Source organism: Lobosporangium transversale (assembly GCF_002105155.1).
Source record: "Lobosporangium transversale strain NRRL 3116 chromosome Unknown BCR41scaffold_18, whole genome shotgun sequence".
Taxonomy (NCBI): domain Eukaryota; kingdom Fungi; phylum Mortierellomycota; class Mortierellomycetes; order Mortierellales; family Mortierellaceae; genus Lobosporangium; species Lobosporangium transversale.
The window spans coordinates 366415-383049 of record NW_019028996.1 but is presented as its reverse complement, the minus strand read 5'-3'; the positions used below and the strand labels follow the sequence as shown (position 1 = coordinate 383049).

At 41.6% G+C, this 16635-nt stretch overlaps 6 protein-coding genes across 6 annotated transcripts; 3 read left to right on the top strand and 3 right to left on the bottom strand.

Annotated features, from left to right (window-relative positions):
• Nucleotides 1-1733: 1733 nt before the first annotated feature.
• On the top strand, nt 1734-2812 carry BCR41DRAFT_422115 (hypothetical protein). The gene is made up of 2 exons (XM_022030104.1): nt 1734-1933; nt 2072-2812. Exons 1-2 carry the CDS (start codon nt 1816-1818, stop codon nt 2752-2754), a joined length of 801 nt encoding a protein of 266 aa, XP_021881445.1. The 5' UTR covers nt 1734-1815; the 3' UTR covers nt 2755-2812.
• A 61-nt stretch (nt 2813-2873) lies between these two features.
• On the bottom strand, nt 2874-4082 carry BCR41DRAFT_353513 (RNA-binding domain-containing protein). The gene is made up of 3 exons (XM_022024166.1): nt 4050-4082; nt 3551-3789; nt 2874-3445 (listed from the first exon to the last, which is right to left on the bottom strand). Exons 1-3 carry the CDS (start codon nt 4050-4052, stop codon nt 3028-3030), a joined length of 660 nt encoding a protein of 219 aa, XP_021881444.1. The 5' UTR covers nt 4053-4082; the 3' UTR covers nt 2874-3027.
• Nucleotides 4083-4243: 161 nt separating this feature from the next.
• On the top strand, nt 4244-8001 carry BCR41DRAFT_422113 (WD40 repeat-like protein). Its single transcript, XM_022030103.1, has 6 exons — nt 4244-4607; nt 4710-4975; nt 5079-5992; nt 6105-6202; nt 6327-7640; nt 7751-8001. Exons 1-6 carry the CDS (start codon nt 4455-4457, stop codon nt 7901-7903), a joined length of 2898 nt encoding a protein of 965 aa, XP_021881443.1. The 5' UTR covers nt 4244-4454; the 3' UTR covers nt 7904-8001.
• A 94-nt stretch (nt 8002-8095) lies between these two features.
• Nucleotides 8096-10671, bottom strand: BCR41DRAFT_377746 (ribonucleoside-diphosphate reductase large chain; the record flags this gene model as incomplete). Its single annotated transcript, XM_022027121.1, has 3 exons — nt 8096-10306; nt 10431-10493; nt 10636-10671. 3 exons carry the CDS (start codon nt 10669-10671, stop codon nt 8096-8098), a joined length of 2310 nt encoding a protein of 769 aa, XP_021881442.1.
• A 982-nt stretch (nt 10672-11653) lies between these two features.
• BCR41DRAFT_353510 (hypothetical protein) lies at nt 11654-13203 on the bottom strand. Its single transcript, XM_022024165.1, has one exon. It carries the CDS (start codon nt 13110-13112, stop codon nt 11718-11720), a length of 1395 nt encoding a protein of 464 aa, XP_021881441.1. The 5' UTR covers nt 13113-13203; the 3' UTR covers nt 11654-11717.
• A 1546-nt stretch (nt 13204-14749) lies between these two features.
• On the top strand, nt 14750-16634 carry BCR41DRAFT_353509 (DHHC palmitoyltransferase-domain-containing protein). The gene is made up of 7 exons (XM_022024164.1): nt 14750-15204; nt 15344-15383; nt 15470-15502; nt 15639-15709; nt 15819-15962; nt 16082-16189; nt 16336-16634. The coding sequence occupies exons 1-7, from the start codon at nt 14791-14793 to the stop codon at nt 16606-16608; spliced, it is 1083 nt and encodes a 360-aa protein (XP_021881440.1). The 5' UTR covers nt 14750-14790; the 3' UTR covers nt 16609-16634.
• Nucleotide 16635: the final 1 nt, after the last annotated feature.

The following is a 16635-nucleotide window of genomic DNA, read 5'->3' as shown; positions in this document are numbered from 1 at the left end:
GCATTGATCAGGAAAAAAGTATGGGCTCCTCACAAATGAAGCATACATCGGGTAAACGCGTCGCCTGCTTTGGCACATCAAGAACAAACCAAGTTGTATTCAACACTCGCACGTATATCACATATGCCCATGATCTACAAATAGGCGTGACGCGTCAACCCACATGCGCAATGAACTCATCAAAAAAAAAAAAAAAAAAAAAACCAGCAAACATTTAATATACTGAACTTGTTCTTTAAAAACCTAATTTGACCACCTGTTCCGAGACGAGAGATGGAGATAAAGGCCCATCTCTAGACTTCATTCAGCTCTCTTAACTCGCTGCTCTCTGTGTAAATTGGCAATAGTGGTGAGTACTTGAGTATCAAGAGTGAATGGGAGAAGGAACTGGACGTGAGTAAATGGTCCAGTAGGAGAGGTATCGGGCTGTCAACGTCTGTGCCTGCTCCTGTGATTGACATGAACAGGCTAGCTCGTTTGTTCTCAAATAAACCAAACTAATCCACCAATCGCTCTTCGTATTGAATCTGTATCTGGAAAGCATATCGACATTGTTGTCTCAGGAGCAAAGCAAACCTGCCCTTGTTATTTTTGTTGGACGAAGCGAAGGCTAGGAAAGATGTCACCCCTTACAGATTCAAAGGTGATAAAATACTTGTCCATGGGAAACAGGATGACGCGTTGCATACGCCAGCTTGCTGAGAAGGATATACATTGCTTCGACATATATCTCACGTATCTTTATTTGAGTACTTTCTCATCTTTTCCATCCTCTAACGAAATAGCACTGCTTTTGCTTTTATTGGGGATACATTTACAGTCCCTTACAGATGAAAAATTGCCTTCTATCATGCCTGAGAGAAGTAGTCCAATATAAATAACATAGCTCTAAGCAGCAGAGCAGCAGACTTTCATCAAATAAACAAGAGTGCGGTTGGCAGTCCGCCATGCCTCTACAGTTACTTATGGTCAAAAGCATGAGCAGAACAGCTAAGCTTACGACATATATAATGGCTACTCTAATCATCGATCTAAACGAGGGATTCAGGTTCGTCAGGAACGCTGTGTCGGGTGAGTAGAGAGGATAAGTTGAGGACATCTGAGTAAGATGTTCCGATCTCTATGGCGCACCCATTCTGAAAGCCACTAGTAAAGATTCTGATGCTGTTTCGAGGTTATCAGCGCATGGGTGTCCTTAAAAACAGATAGTAACATCTCTTCCCGGAATTGCACGTTAAACAGAGCATGGTAAACTCAGATATATAACGTCTCCCATATTATAAGAGACTAAGAAGCTGCCAGGCCATATGTATTTCATATCCATGTTTACTAGAGACTTCAACTTGCTATCTACTTCCCCCGCAATCAGCAGACGCAACACTGTAAAGCCGCCTTTGTCAGCATTACCAAATAACCACAATGCATAAATAAACTTGGCTACTCAACGCGCTTTTTTTATAAAAAAAAAGACTCTAGTGGGATCGCATGGAACTATGCCATGTTTCTACATACTAATAGTATTTATGCTTGCATTGACAATATCGTAGCCTTTCTTTTTGGCGGGTAACGGACGATAGGCTGATGCTATCATTCTTCAAAGTTGAAGACCATGGCAGTTAGTTTCCTACGCTGTAGGTTGGGCCGTTAAGACAAAGGCACGTGCCTTGGTGGGTGGCTGAGCATTTTAATCTATTCAAGCTTCTTTACATCGTAGCCCTGACACTTCACCATTAAATTGATCACATATAATCTCCACCTCGCCTCCAAAAACTAAATCAAAAGGAAAACCAGCATCTAAATAAGAAATAAACTCAAATGGCAGACAGACAAAATCGTGTTGGATCCAAGATTGGAAGTGCCGGTGTGGCCGGTGCTTCGGAAAGCAATGTCGACAGAAGAGAGCGTCTTCGAAAACTGGCCTTGGAAACCATTGGTAGACTAAATGCATCACTATTGTATTTGGTGATGATTCACATTTTATGCACAGGATACATGAGCGCAAACCGGAGTTAATGAACTAAATAAAGAAATGGACTCTTGTCTGTTTTTTTTTTATGTATATATATTTTAGATTTGGCCAAGGACCCATATTTCATGAGGAATCACTTGGGATCATACGAATGTAAACTTTGCTTGACATTACATACCAATGAAGGATCATATCTTGCGCACACACAAGGAAAGAAGCATCAAACCAACCTGGGTCGCCGTGCAGCCAAGGATGCGATGGAAAAACCTGATAGTATGGCACCATTGACAGCACAACAACAACAAGCACTCAAAGGCGGAGCAAATGCTGCACCAACATTCAAGCGCAACATCATTAAAATTGGTCGTCCCGGTTACAAAGTCACAAAGATCCGGGACCCAGCTTCACGTCAAGTTGGCATGTTGTTTGAGATTGCGTATCCAGAGATTGCACAGGGCGTTGAGCCTCGGTACAGATTCATGTCTGCATATGAGCAACAGGTTCAGGCACCAAATAAGGCATATCAGTATCTAGTCATTGCGGCAGAACCCTATGAGAGTATTGCATTCAAGATCCAGAGCAGGGATATCGACAGAGCCGAAGAAAAACTGTGGAGCCATTGGGATGTAGACCAAAAGATGTTTACCTTGCAGATGTTCTTCAAGAATGATCAGCGCATGCTCAGCTCGAGTCGAATGGAGAACGCACCAGGGTATAGCGCACCTGGAACACAAATGGCCAACCCTTTGAATCCTTTTCATGCACCCATGCGCACAGCTGCATAGATTTTTATTTTGTAGGAAAGAACCTTTTCTATTTCTCAATAAAACAAATAATAATATAAAGACTATAAAGACTAAAGACTGTTTGCTCCATTTCTCTCTACTTTCTTTTTTTTTTTTTCCTCTTTTTTTCTTTATTGAGCAAGATTAAACGAAGAACTAGTGAAGAATAATTGTGCTTGCGATGCTTTGCTGTTCGAACCTATGTGTATATACATTATCGCAATTTAAGAGATGGGAACAACGCTAAAAACCACGTACTATTTTTTTCTCCTTCTATGCGTCATCATCATCCTCATCACCTTCTCTAAACCGAGGATTGGCTTTTGCGCGCTGCTGCTCATCGTCATCATCATCATCATCATCCCTGGATCTTTTGGTGTTTGATTCAGCTTCTTTGCGGTCTTTATAATCGAGATTAGCACCTTCAGGAATAGTGGTGATGGCTTCATAATTCGCTTTTTGATCCCTTTCACGTTCAGCCTCCTGTCGTGCACGCACATGGCCCCAGCCTCCACGACCAGCATCAAACTCCAATCTGTACTCATCACGTACTTGACCACCACTTCGACCGCGACCAAATTGACGTCCTTCTCTATATCCATGGTCCAAATCTGAGCGGACAATACGCTCATCTAATTTTGAGCTGTTGATATACTTCATACAATCCAGCGCATCTGAGTGGTGATAGTATCTAGGTGAGTAGAAAGGAGAAGGAAAAATGGAAATGGTAAGATATCATTTTATACTTGATGAGTTGATGAGTTTTACAAAAAAATCATAATAAATTTTAACTTACTCAACAAAGCAGAACCCACAAGGAGTCTTTTGATTGCGGTCAAGTCCCATGATAATGCGTTTAATTTCTCCACATTTGGAGAACAGTTCGTAGATCTGTTCTTCTGTAGTATAGAAGGATAAATTTCCGACATAGAGCGTGGTCGAATTAGCTAAATCTTGTGCCAATTGGGTGGACGTGCCTTGATATTGCTGATCCTTGTAAGTTGAGGGGACTGAAAGCGATTGAACGATGGATGCCTTTTTAGCAGGTAAAGAAGGAAAAGAAAAAATGAGAGAGAGATACAAGTTTTTTTTAGTGAACAGAAAGTATTTCTGCGGTTTTTGAATTCATTCTCGTTTACTGGGGCTACTACTCCAAAATGCATCCAATTAGTCGCTATACATTGTTGTTTAAGAATGTCCCAATGAGCGGATTGCTAAACATGGTTCACTACTTCCTTCTCTTCTCCTTAATCTGACTAGGCCAGATACATCGTTGTAATTCATTGTCTTATTACCATTTTGCAAGTGAAAGTTTAGGTATATGCGTGTGTTTTTAGATGAGTCGTTTCATCGCGTTTTCATTGTGGAGCTAAAATGGGACTGTCATGTGGCTTGGATTGACAACTATCCAAAATGTAAACATGTCTTTAAGCAGGCACTTTTTTTTTCTTTTTTTTTTTTTTTTTTTTTTTTTTTTTTGCATGTCCTAGTCGTCTCATTGTGCAAAACTTGTTACTATTGCTTCGTCGTCCTCATTGCAAAAGAGTCCATTGCATAACAACCTCCCTCGTCCGACTATAGCCTCTAAAAACAGAAACTCAACATACCATTATCATTCTCTCAACTGCCCACAATTCTTTTTTTTAGTATCATTCAGAGAGTTTTGAAAAGGAATATAGCAATATCCTTGATTGATTAGTATGGTCAAGGCATATCAGCGCTACACTCCACGCACCACCTTCGGTGTTGTGGCCAGTGGGAACTCCAACATTATTTATGACATTGAAGGAAAATACGCCATCAGCCCAGCCTTAGAAGACGTTTGCATCTGGGACCTCAAGAGGGGCGAGCGAGTAATAAAATTAAAAATAAAAAAATTAGGGCTTAATGAATTGTTGTACTTTTGACTTTAAGAAAGATATTAATGAATTGAAGCTTTTTATTATTGTATGTAGGTTGGAACATGGCATGATAGCGATAATAAAGCAGAAGTCACATGCATTGCACGCAACACAGATCGGAATAGTTATGCTGTTGGTTATGCGAATGGTTCGATCCGTATTTGGAGTATGAAAGATTCAGATGTCCTTGTCACATTTAATGGTCATCGTTCCGCAGTGACAGCTTTGGCGTTTGACAAGTCTGGGAGCCGCCTTGTTTCTGGATCAAAAGACACTGACCTAATTGTTTGGGATGTTGAAGGTGAAGTTGGACTCTACCGGTAAGATAAAGGCTCATTTACAATTATTGAAAAGCAAGTTTTCTTTATTATACAACGTACGAAAGAAAATGGGAATAAACTAATTCCTTTGAATTTTTGATAGTCTTCGTGGCCACAAAGACCAGATTACTTCTGTCCGATTCTTGTCACGACCTGCACTTGTTGAGGGCGGTCAACCTACGGATGAATATATTTTATCGGGCTCGAAGGATACACTCATTAAACTTTGGGATCTGTCGACTCAACATTGTATGGAGACTCTGGTTGCTCACAGGAACGAGGTTTGGGATTGCGACGTCAATTCAGATGAAACTATTTTAGTCTCCGGAGGCGGTGATCCTGATATTAAAGTCTGGAAGATCAATGCTGACGCCCTTAGAACTGGACTGGGCATTGGTGAAGAAGCTAAGGAAGTTGGTGAGGACTCACATAATAATGAACAGAGTGAAAGTTCAGGCTTGGTCAAGGCTATCACATTCTATGGATCTATCCCTCGTCAATCAAAGGAACGTGTAACAACCCTGAAATTCCATTCGTCACAAGATTTTTTGGGCTGTCAGGCCTCAGACAAGTCCATTGAGTTGTTTAGGATACGCTCGGTTGAGGAGATCAAGAAGAAGATGTCACGCAGAAGGAAACGTCAACGTGAGAAGCAGCAGGCGTTGTTGAAGAAGGGCGATATTGAGGGTGCTACAGCAGAAGAGCCTGTGGATGATACAATTCAGGCAACAGATGAGATCACACCTTGGCATGTCCTTCGCTCAGCAGCCAAATTCAGGTCATTCGACTTTGCACCAGCAAAGGATGTACAGAAGCTAGGACATATCCAGTTGGTGGCATCGTTGAACAATAATACTGTGGAGGTCTGGTCAGTCCCTCACCCTACTGCGACTAAGAATGAAGAAGTGGCGAACGAGCCCAGTAAGGCATACACATTAGAGTTAGCCGGACACAGATCAGATATCCGTGCGGTTGCCCTTAGTTCTGACGACGAGCTTTTATGTTCTGCATCCAACGGTAAGGACCCGGTGCTCTTATTTAAAAACCGAGTCATCGCTAAATAATTTAACTACTATGCTAATGTGTACGTCGTCACTACTGACATCCATACTCCTCTTTTACTTTTTAGGCTCATTGAAAATTTGGAATGTCAAGACAACATCATGCATTAGGACAATGGATTGTGGATATGCCCTATGCTGCGCTTTCCTGCCTGGAAACCGTCATGTAAGTGACAAAGATTAGCTGACACGGCATAGCTAATATGGTATTTGGATTCTGTGCTGACTTTTTACTGAGATATACGCGGATTTTTTTTTTCTTTCTTTCTTCCTTTTCTCTCACTTTTTAGGTCATAGTCGGAACCAAAACAGGTCATTTGGAGCTGTTTGATCTCGGATCCTCCTCCATGATTGAATCTATTGAAGCACACGAAGGAGCAATCTGGTCTCTTCAGGTCCGCCCAGACAGACGTGGATTGGTTACAGGAAGTGCAGATAAGGATGTCAAGTTCTGGGACTTTGATATGGTGGAGGAACAAGTTGGTCAATCGATCAAAAAACGTCTATCCTTGGTTCATATGCGTACTCTTAAAATGTCAGATGATGTTCTGTGTGTTCGGTACTCGCCTGATCAAAAGATAGTGGCGGTCTCGCTATTAGACGCAACTGTCAAGGTCTTTTATCACGACACTCTCAAATTCTTCCTATCACTCTATGGCCACAAACTACCCGTGCTCTCTATGGACATCTCATCAGATTCAAATTTACTTGTAACTTGTTCTGCTGACAAAAACGTAAAGCTCTGGGGTCTTGATTTCGGAGATTGTCATAAGTCTCTGTTTGCTCATCAAGAATCAGTTATGGCAGTCCAGTTTGTGTGGAATACACATTACTTCTTCACAGCCTCCAAGGACAGGACTGTCAAGTATTGGGATGGAGACAAATTCGAGAACATCTTGAAGCTGGAGGGCCATCATGGAGAGGTCTGGGCGTTAGCTGTGGGCACATATGGTAATATTGTGGTCTCTGCTTCACATGACCGCTCATTACGTATCTGGCAAAAGACTGAGGATCAGGTTTTCTTAGAGGAAGAACGTGAGCAAGAATTAGATGACTTGTACGAGGCGACCTTGACAGCCTCGTTTGAGAAGACAGGGATGGTGGACCATGGTGAGGGAAATATTGGAGCGCCATCTGCCCATAACGGTGATGAATTAGCATCAGCTGGCAAGCAGACCATGGAAACCCTTAAAGCAGGAGAACGCATTATGGAGGCTCTTGAGCTTGCGGACCAGGAAATCAATGCCTGGAAGGAATATAACGCCGGCATAGCTCGCGGTGAGCGTGGCTTATCGAAGCCTCAGAGATCACCCTTATTGATCTCGATGCGACAAACACCAGAGCAACATGTCTGGTTTGAGCTGGAGAGAATCCGTCCTGCAGAATTGGATGAGGCTCTGTTGGTTCTACCATTCTCAGCTGTGACAAGTCTCTTGAACTGGCTAGATGTCTTTGTGCAGCGTGAATACAACATCAACCTTGTCTGTAGAGTCTTATTTTTTCTGGTCAAGTCACATCATAACCAGATTGTTGCCAATAGGATCATGCGACCCATGCTGGATTCTGTGCGACGCAACCTGAGGATCGGCTTGCAAAAGCAAAAGGTAAATCTCCTCGCATACTTACAGGCATTCTCTTTCCATTCCAAAAGAAGGTTAGCGGGGAGCTGTATGGCATATTCATTGATTTATTTATTTGTTTTTTATGCTTCTAGGACGTCGTTGGTTTTAATGTAGCTGCACTCAACTATATTCACCGCGACTACGAAGCCAATAATACGTCAGAATTCTTTGACGAGGACGCGATCCGTAAAGAGGAAGAGAAGAAGCAAGAGTCAGAAAAGAAACGCAAGTTTTTAAAGATTTAGAAGCTACAAACATTTCGAGACAAATTTTTCCCTATCATTTTGCATCATACTCTCTAGATTCTCATTTTTGCCTCATCATAAAATAATACATAAACATCAAATATATATTGTACCTGTACTAAAAAATAGAAGATTAAGGAAGTAAAGGATGACTGATAGTCCATTGCTCCTAATATTTTCTTTCATTCTTTTTTATCCACTACAGCTGACACAAGCTTCGCGGTTGTCAATTGAACAAATCATAGCTGCTTCATTGGCAGCTTGATTAGCAGCATCCGCGCTCGCTCTCTCAGCCTCCTTGATTTTGGCGATCGAAAGCTGATCAACTGTAAACTTGATAGCATCGACAGCTGCACGGGTTCGTAGGTAATACATCCCGGTCTTTAGACCCTTCTTCCATCCATAAAACGCCATACTTGTCAGCTTTCCGAAGTTTACGTCCGACATATGAATGTTTAGCGATTGAGATTGATCGATATAGGCCCCACGATCCGCTGCCATGTCAATGATGACCTTTTGAGAGATTTCCCACGTGGTCTTGTACAAGGCTTTTAAATCATCTGGAACCCCAGAGATATTTTGGATAGAGCCATTCTCCGCAATGATCCGGTTCTTTAGAGAATCGGTCCATAGACCACGATCGACCATATCTTTGAGCATCCAAGGGTTCACAATCTGGAATTCACCCGCGAGAACGCGTCTTGTAAAGATGTTGGAAGTATAAGGCTCAAAACATTCATTGTTACCCAAGATCTGGGATGTGGACGCTGTGGGCATGGGAGCTACAAGCAACGAGTTCCGGACGCCATGCTTCGAAATGTTGTCACGAAGGGTGTCCCAGTCCCAGAGATCAGTTGGAGTGACCCCCCACATGTCTGGTTGCAGAATACCCTTAGACACTGGAGACCCTGGATAGGTCACGTAGACACCCTCTTCTTGAGCAAGCTCACAAGATGCTTCGAGTGCAGCATGATAGATGGTCTCAAAAATCAAGACGTTCAATTTGCGGGCTTCAAGCGAGTCAAAGGGCATGTGCATTTTGAAAAAGGCGTCTGCTAGGCCCTGGACTCCCAATCCAATTGGACGATGACGTTTGTTGGACTTTTCGGCCTCAGGAACTGGGTAATAGTTTCTATCAATAACCTTATTCAGGTTCCGAGTTACGACTTTAGTGATCTTGTGGAGCATCTTGAAATCAAATACTGGAATGCCATTGTCACCAGTCATGACAAAGGTAGGAAGAGCAATACTGGCCAAGTTACAGACAGCGACCTCATCAGGGCTGCTGTATTCGATGATCTCTGTACAGAGATTACTACACTTGATAGTCCCCAAGTTCTGTTGATTCGACTTGCGGTTACAGGCATCTTTATAAAGCATATAGGGCGTTCCAGTCTCTGTTTGAGCCTCCAGGATTGCGAACCACAGCTTCTGAGCCTTGATAGTCTTACGAGCCCGTCCTTCCAGCTCGTAGGTCATATAGAGTTTCTCAAACTCTTCGCCCCAGACATCTTGTAGACCAGGCGCCTCAGCAGGACAAAAGAGACTCCAATCGCCATTCTGTTCAATTCGTTTCATGAACAGGTCAGGGATCCAGAGTCCCAGGAACAAGTCTCGAGCACGAGTCTCTTCCTTGCCTGTATTCTTGCGAAGGTCCAAAAAATCAAACACGTCCGCATGCCAAGGTTCCAAATACATGGCAAAGGCTCCTGGCCGCTTGTTTCCACCTTGATCTACATATCTCGCGGTATTGTTAAATACCCTCAACATAGGGATCAATCCGTTAGAATGACCATTCGTACCAGCAATATATGAACCTGAGGCTCGGATGTTATGGACATTAAGGCCAATCCCACCAGCAGTCTTGGAGATCATGGCACAAGACTTGAGGGTATCGTAAATTCCTTCGATCGAGTCATCCTTCATAGTCAAGAGGAAACAACTTGACATTTGAGGCCTTGGGGTCCCAGCATTAAACAGGATCGGAGATGCATGCGTAAAATATTTTTCAGACATGTAGTTATAAGTTTCAATGGCCTTGTCGATATCCTCACCATGGATCCCAACAGCAACACGCATGAGCATTTGTTGAGGCCTCTCTACTATCTTGCCATCGATCTTGAGGAGGTATGATCGTTCCAGGGTCTTAAAGCCGAAGTAGTTAAAGTTGAAATCGCGATCGTAGACGATGGCTGAGTTGAGCTGATCGGCATGTCTCATAACAACCGCATAAGTTTGTTCACTGATCATGGGTGCAGGCTTGTTGGTCTTTGGATTGACGTAACGGTGCAGGTCCTCGATCACTTGCGAAAAGTCATTTTTGGATTGCTTGTGCAAGTTTGAAGCCGCAACTCGGGCTGCAAGGATAGCATAATCGGGGTGCCTTGTGGTCATATACGCGGCCTGTAAACCAATAATTCAAGTTAAAAAAAAAAAAAAAAAAGTTAGCGATGCGATTCTAAGCTTTTTCTTTTTTTTTTTTTTTTTTTTTTTTTTTTTTTTTTTTCATCTTTTAAAGGTAACTTACAGTTTCTGCTGCGAGATTGTCGAGCTCAACTGTTGTGATACCCAGATGCACGCCGGAGATAACCTAGTGGAGGGGAGAAGATAACAAGGAGAAAATAGATGAGTCAATGAAGTGATAGATGAAAAGCACTATAGTAACTGATTTGTATTTTGTATTTGATCAGGTGGGATCAGGCCGAGGTAAGCTTTTTTATATATTTATTTACCTTTTGAGTGATCAGGACAGGGTCAATGTAGTTCATATCAAGGCCATAGCAAAGTTTGAGAAGACGTGAAGTAATCTTGTCAAACTCGACTCGCTCTTGTCGACCTGTTTTATACATAAAAGAATAAAGGGAAAAGATAGATATCGGTAAAGGTATCACTCGATTAGTCATCTAATATCACTTTGCTCGATTCATTCAAGTACTGCGGCTTTCGTCTTTCTCATGAGGTCCCTTACCGTCTTTCGAAGAGCATAAGGATAGAGGGCATTAGAGGGATGAATATGTGGATGGATATGTAAGAGATTAATTTCAGTCATGGAATTTTTTATGTTAGGTTCAGCTTTATAATCAACTAGGGATAAGAGTGTTCTTACCACGCTTGTAGACAAACATTAGAATAAAGGAGTAGGGTTAGATCGAGTTTAGGGTATCTCTGTGGTTACAGGTATCCAGCAGGAGGGAATGAAAGGGGAGGAGTGAGGGAAGGAGAAGAAAGAGAGAGAAGAAAAGAGACAGAGGAGGATTAATGATGACTATATAAGGACAAATTAAATAACCAAAATACAACGCGTCCATGTCGTTTCTTCCTCGCCTTTGTAATTAAGTAAAAACGGTTGTAGATAAGCTAGCATGTAGATTTCTGTAGAGCCAGTTGACGCGTTGTTTACTTTTTAACGAATCTTATTTATTTATTTACCTTATTTCGTTCGTTTTTAATCGTCGCACCGTTTCAGTTATTTGAAATGCTTATTAAGTAGCCGTCTATTAACTTACTTTAATTCAATTTTACCATGCAACGCGTCACTTCACCTTCTTAATCCTTCCTTTGGTACGCGTTTGCACCTTTTTTCTTCTTTTTCTAACCCGCGTCCAGATTGTGGCTTCTGCTAATAACTCATATCATATCGCACAGCCATGCTATGGCTCGTAACGCAGCACAAGCTCATTCCATCTCTCTTTTCTTTTATAAAGAAATAAATAACATTATAGAAACTAATCTACAAAGAAACTGTACATTGCCAGCAGAGGAAGAGAGAAAGAGAGAAAAGGGTAATATAATAAAAAGTAGACATGTCATTTGATCATCTTGAAGAGGCTGCCGCATTAAAAAAGCATTCTTTCATCAGATCTTGGACCTGCTCCCCTTTGCTGTCATACACATGCTGAGTTAGTCGCTGCTTTGACCGCTTGGGATTGGAACTTTTTTGCACCTCATTTGAGCTACCACTGGCTCCAATAGTCATAATCCCCATATCATCCTGTTCTGTACCCAGCGTCGTTGTTGTCACTGTTGTTGATATTGTCGTGTCCATGACTATTGGACTAGATGACTCTGTACTGTCCATTTCTTGATCAAAGTCTTGATATTGATGAGCAATTGAAGTAGATTGCAATTGAGAGCCTTGGCCTGTTGCCATGGCAACTGGTATGAAGTACTGAACTGGAGTTTGACCGTGCATACCTTCATCATTTTTATCATCATTGTGGTTAGCACCCCCATTGCTTTCATTCACACCTTCATCCTCGTCCTCATCATCATCGTCCCATACTGCCTTTCGCTTGGAGTTCTGTCTAGGCTGAGGTAACTGGGTTGAATAAGAAAGTTGGGAAGGTTTGCTGCAAAGTGAGGAAGAGGAGGATAAGAAGGAGGGAATTGAAGCATGTACGGGTGATGCTCGATTGGTCAAAGGAAGAGTCTCACGAGCCTCTCTTGAACTACTTGGCTGCGTGCTATTGAGCAGCAAGTGATGACGTGGATCATGGGGGTAGGAGTGTGAGAGGTAATATTGACGTTGGGCCGTTGGATGTTGAGACGAGTATGGTAACTGCCCATCTTGATCCTCGGATGTAATGGCGTTCATCTCTTGATCTTGTTGATGAAAGGAGGTGGCTCGAGCGTGATCAATAGAAGCTGGGGAAGAATAGTTGGCGGATAAGTAGGCGTGAAGGGCTGCTGTAGTTGAGATATTGTTATTGGATGTAGAGGATGGTGACGAGACAATAGGAGTTTGCGAGTGTGGGGATGAGGAAGGAGGTGAGGGTTTAGGAGAGTATGCAGTTGTATTTTGGATCGATCGCCAATGTGGGCCGACAGCGTGTCGGTTGAACTTTGAGTTATTGATTAATGTAAACTGATTAGGATTGTCGAGTTGGATTGTGCTATCGGTACATGAGGTCGTGATTGCTGGCCCAAAAGTAGGATACCATGGCCTAGTGGTGCTGCCAGGCATGGCCTGTAGGCGCTGCATCAACTCCAACTGCTCTAGATATAGCTGTTGTTGACGTTGATTTTCATGGAATTGCTGGAGTGCTCTTTGATGCTCGATCAAGCGATTGGTGGGAGAAGAGTCGCTGTCACTGTCTTTTACGGAAGTCGTTGACTGTAGTCGTTGTTGTTGTTGCTGCTGCTGGGTAGAAGAGTTAGTATTTGACGAAGAGATGGCATTAAGGTAGGATGAGTGAAAGCCCTGCTGCATTCCAGGCGCTGGACTCGATCCCGGCCCTGTACGCTTAACAGAAGACCATTGAGGCCCGACAGTAAGCCTCCATCCAGACTTGGGATGGCTGGTCATCAGCGTTTTTTTTTTTTTTTTTCCTTGCTTTATTTGGATTGTCCTGTAGGACGGAGAGAGGATATGGAGTGAAGTGTTCTGAAAATGCTTTTGGAGGTGGGCAAATTAGGTGGCTGTGTGCGCTAAACGTATTAGAGACCGCAGTGCAGCTGCAGGAACAGAATGAGAAGTTCAAAATATGTTATTTGAATGAAACAAAAAGCACAGAGGGATGTTGATGTGGAGAATGTCAAAAAACAGGAAGACAGGTGGCTAATGAGCCTGCTAATAACAGACAAAAACGGAACTTAGTGATGCGTATTTTGAGGAAGGGAGACAGAGAAAGAAATGAGTTGGGAGTATGAATGAGAAGGAGCAATTGAGGCGAGCAAGAGAATGAAAGGCAAGAAAGAGAATGAGAGAAAAGAGAAGGTAAAATAGAACTGTAAACAATCCTCTTTTTTTTTTTTTTTTTTTTTTTTTCACATTCCCCCCTTCCTTCACCCCAAACTAACTCATTCATTCTTTTCAGAGTGTATCCATGGGCAATGTTTTCAAAAAAAAAAAAAAATAAAATAAAAGAGCATGGACAAAATCGACAGAAAATAAATATTGAGTGCAATGCATTCTCTGGTTGCAATCTGCAATATTAATGCCAGGCTCTCCTGTTCTGTGTTCTGTGTTTCTGTGTTCGATGCTCTGTGGATTGTCTCTCTGTCTCTGTCTTTACAAGTTCGTGTCCTCAAATCGAATTCGATTCGTTCTTTCTGCATGTCCTATTATTGCCTTTATTCAGGCAAAATTTTGCCTCCATGGTAACACAGCAAAAGACTGTCAAATCCTGATTGATTGTCCAAGGAAAAATGTGCTTTTCTTCTTTGTTATTGCCAATGCAACATATCATGCCCGGCTGACACATCGTTGGCTCTCTCCCCCCACTTCACTTCTAGGCCCTTGCATGCATTTGCCCTCATGAGAAATAGCTGAGCCCTTGTGGGGAGAGGAGAAAACAAAAGGATATGTTTATCTTGACACACTTTATTTTACATCTGACTTTCCTCTTTGTACTGATTTTCAGGGCCTTGAACTTCGGTATGGCCCTTCTTCCGTGCAAACATACTCTAACTAGAGGATGTTAAAGAATCTCAACAGCCCTTACTTGCTTGTCTCGCCTCTTTCATTTTTATCACTTTACAAAGTCGTAGTTGCCTGTTGTGAGTTTTCAGAAAAAACGCTTTGTTCAACTACGCCATTGTAATGCATGAAATATCATGAATATCAGGGCGAAATCACAACAGACAAACTTGGTATTTGTTTGGTTTACGTATGTCTTGACATAACATCATAACATGCCCATGAAATAAAGTGCAGAGTGCAAACCGCAAAGCCCAATCAGGATAAAATATATACCACCACCCCAAGTTGAACAAATAATTCCATTCTCTTTCTTTTCATTACAGCATCAGGACAGCAGAGAAGTTTTACAGGAAGAAGCATTTAAGGATACAGGATCAGATATAGAACTGGACTGAGTGTTTATCTCAATACTTTTTTTTTTTTTTTTTTTTTTCCCTCTTGTTCATTCAATTACATCTAATCAACCATGTCAAATGACATTGAATTTACTCCGCTGGCAACATCAGAACCCTTGGACGATGAGCAGCCCATCACTACCAATACTAAACCAACAATACCTCGCTTACGAAGACGTCCTACACTCTCCGCACGAATAGAACAACTGACGGATGTGGCCATTTCTGGCCTGGGGCCTGTCCTCCTGGTTGTTGCATTTCTATTATTATCGATTGTTATCTTTTGCTTCTTCACTGTTGTATTACCATTCCACTATACATGGAAGAAAAACGAAGACGAAGAAGGAAGCATAGGCATTCTAGACAACCTTGCATATATCCTCCACTTTGTCTGGTCTTGTTATCTAGTCTGGGGAATCGCTGCAAACTATTACTATGCAGTCCGGACACCACCAGGAAGTGTGCTTGACGGTATCTCTAGTACTGTAAGTGTGACATTGATTAATCCTAGCGTCTATCAATGTTTATCTGTGGAAAGCGAAATAGCCTTACCATTAACCACTAACCACTGACCACTAACACTGCTTTTTTTTTTTTTTTTTTTTTTTTTTTTCCCTCTTTTAGGGAGATGTAATGTTCCAAGATGTCCTTCAACAGATGGAGAGTATGATCATTTGCCATTTTCTTTATTGTGCAGTTGACAAGAAAAGGGGATTCTCGGCTGACATGATCCTCTCTCTATATATATAGCTTATACAGAGGCTCCGCCAACATGCAAACGATGTAAGATAAAAAAAAAAAAAAAAAAAAAAAAAAAAAGAATCGAGCTGGGCTATCAGAATAAGATGGTTATGTCAAGGAAATGATGTATTCATTAATTACCTTTTTCACTTCCAACATTCATATTTCATTTTCTAAGGCCTTCTTCCTAAACCTGAGCGTACACATCACTGCAGTGTTTGCAAGCGCTGCGTTCTCAAGTATGATCATGTAAGAAACTTTTTTTTTTTTTTTTTTTTATACTTTTTTTCAACTAGTTCTTTTACTCACGTTTGACTTTTTTTTTTTTTTTTTTTTTTTTTTTTTTTTTCCTCACTAGCATTGTCCTTGGATTCATAATTGCGTCGGACACTTCAACCATCGGTTTTTTCTCATGTTCTTGACATACCTGTCAATCGCCTGTATATACTATGTTATCATGGGCGCAGGACCATTCATGTTGGCAGCCGACATGGACAGTAATGTATGTTAGGAAAGCAAGCAGCAGGATTTTTATTTTGGGATAATTTACTATAGGAAAGAAAGGCTATCAAATCCTTTTGTTTGTCTGATTTAACAATCATTTCTTTTACTTGTTTTTAGAACACATGGCCTTACTGGCTAGATCGATCTATTGTAGCGTTCGGAGAGGTATTGGCGGTGGCGATCGGTTTTGCTGTTGGAGGCATGGCATGCTGGCACTGGTACTTGGTAAGTCTCTTTTTGTGTATTTATTTAATTGTATAATCTTATGCTTTTCTCCCGAGCTTCTTCTACTTTTTTTTAATACATTCTATATTACTCTATTTAATTTATATATATATATATATATATATAACACACACACACACACACAGGCATTGACGGCGCAGACGACTTTGGAGCAATATAACAATTCTTATATGAAAAAGATCTGCAAGAAACGAGGCGAAAGTTTTTCCAATATGTATGATTTCGGTATTGTGGGCAATTTTCAGGATCTGTTCAATATTGGACCTCGTGGTCATTACCCATGGTATACAGCTCTACTCCCGCTTCCGATCCCTCCCATTGGTAATGGCAAACGCTTTGAAAGAAGCGGGCGTGGATATATCCTCGATTTTGGTGAAGATGATGAGGATATGGTATAAAAAATAAATAGATAAAAACAAAAATAA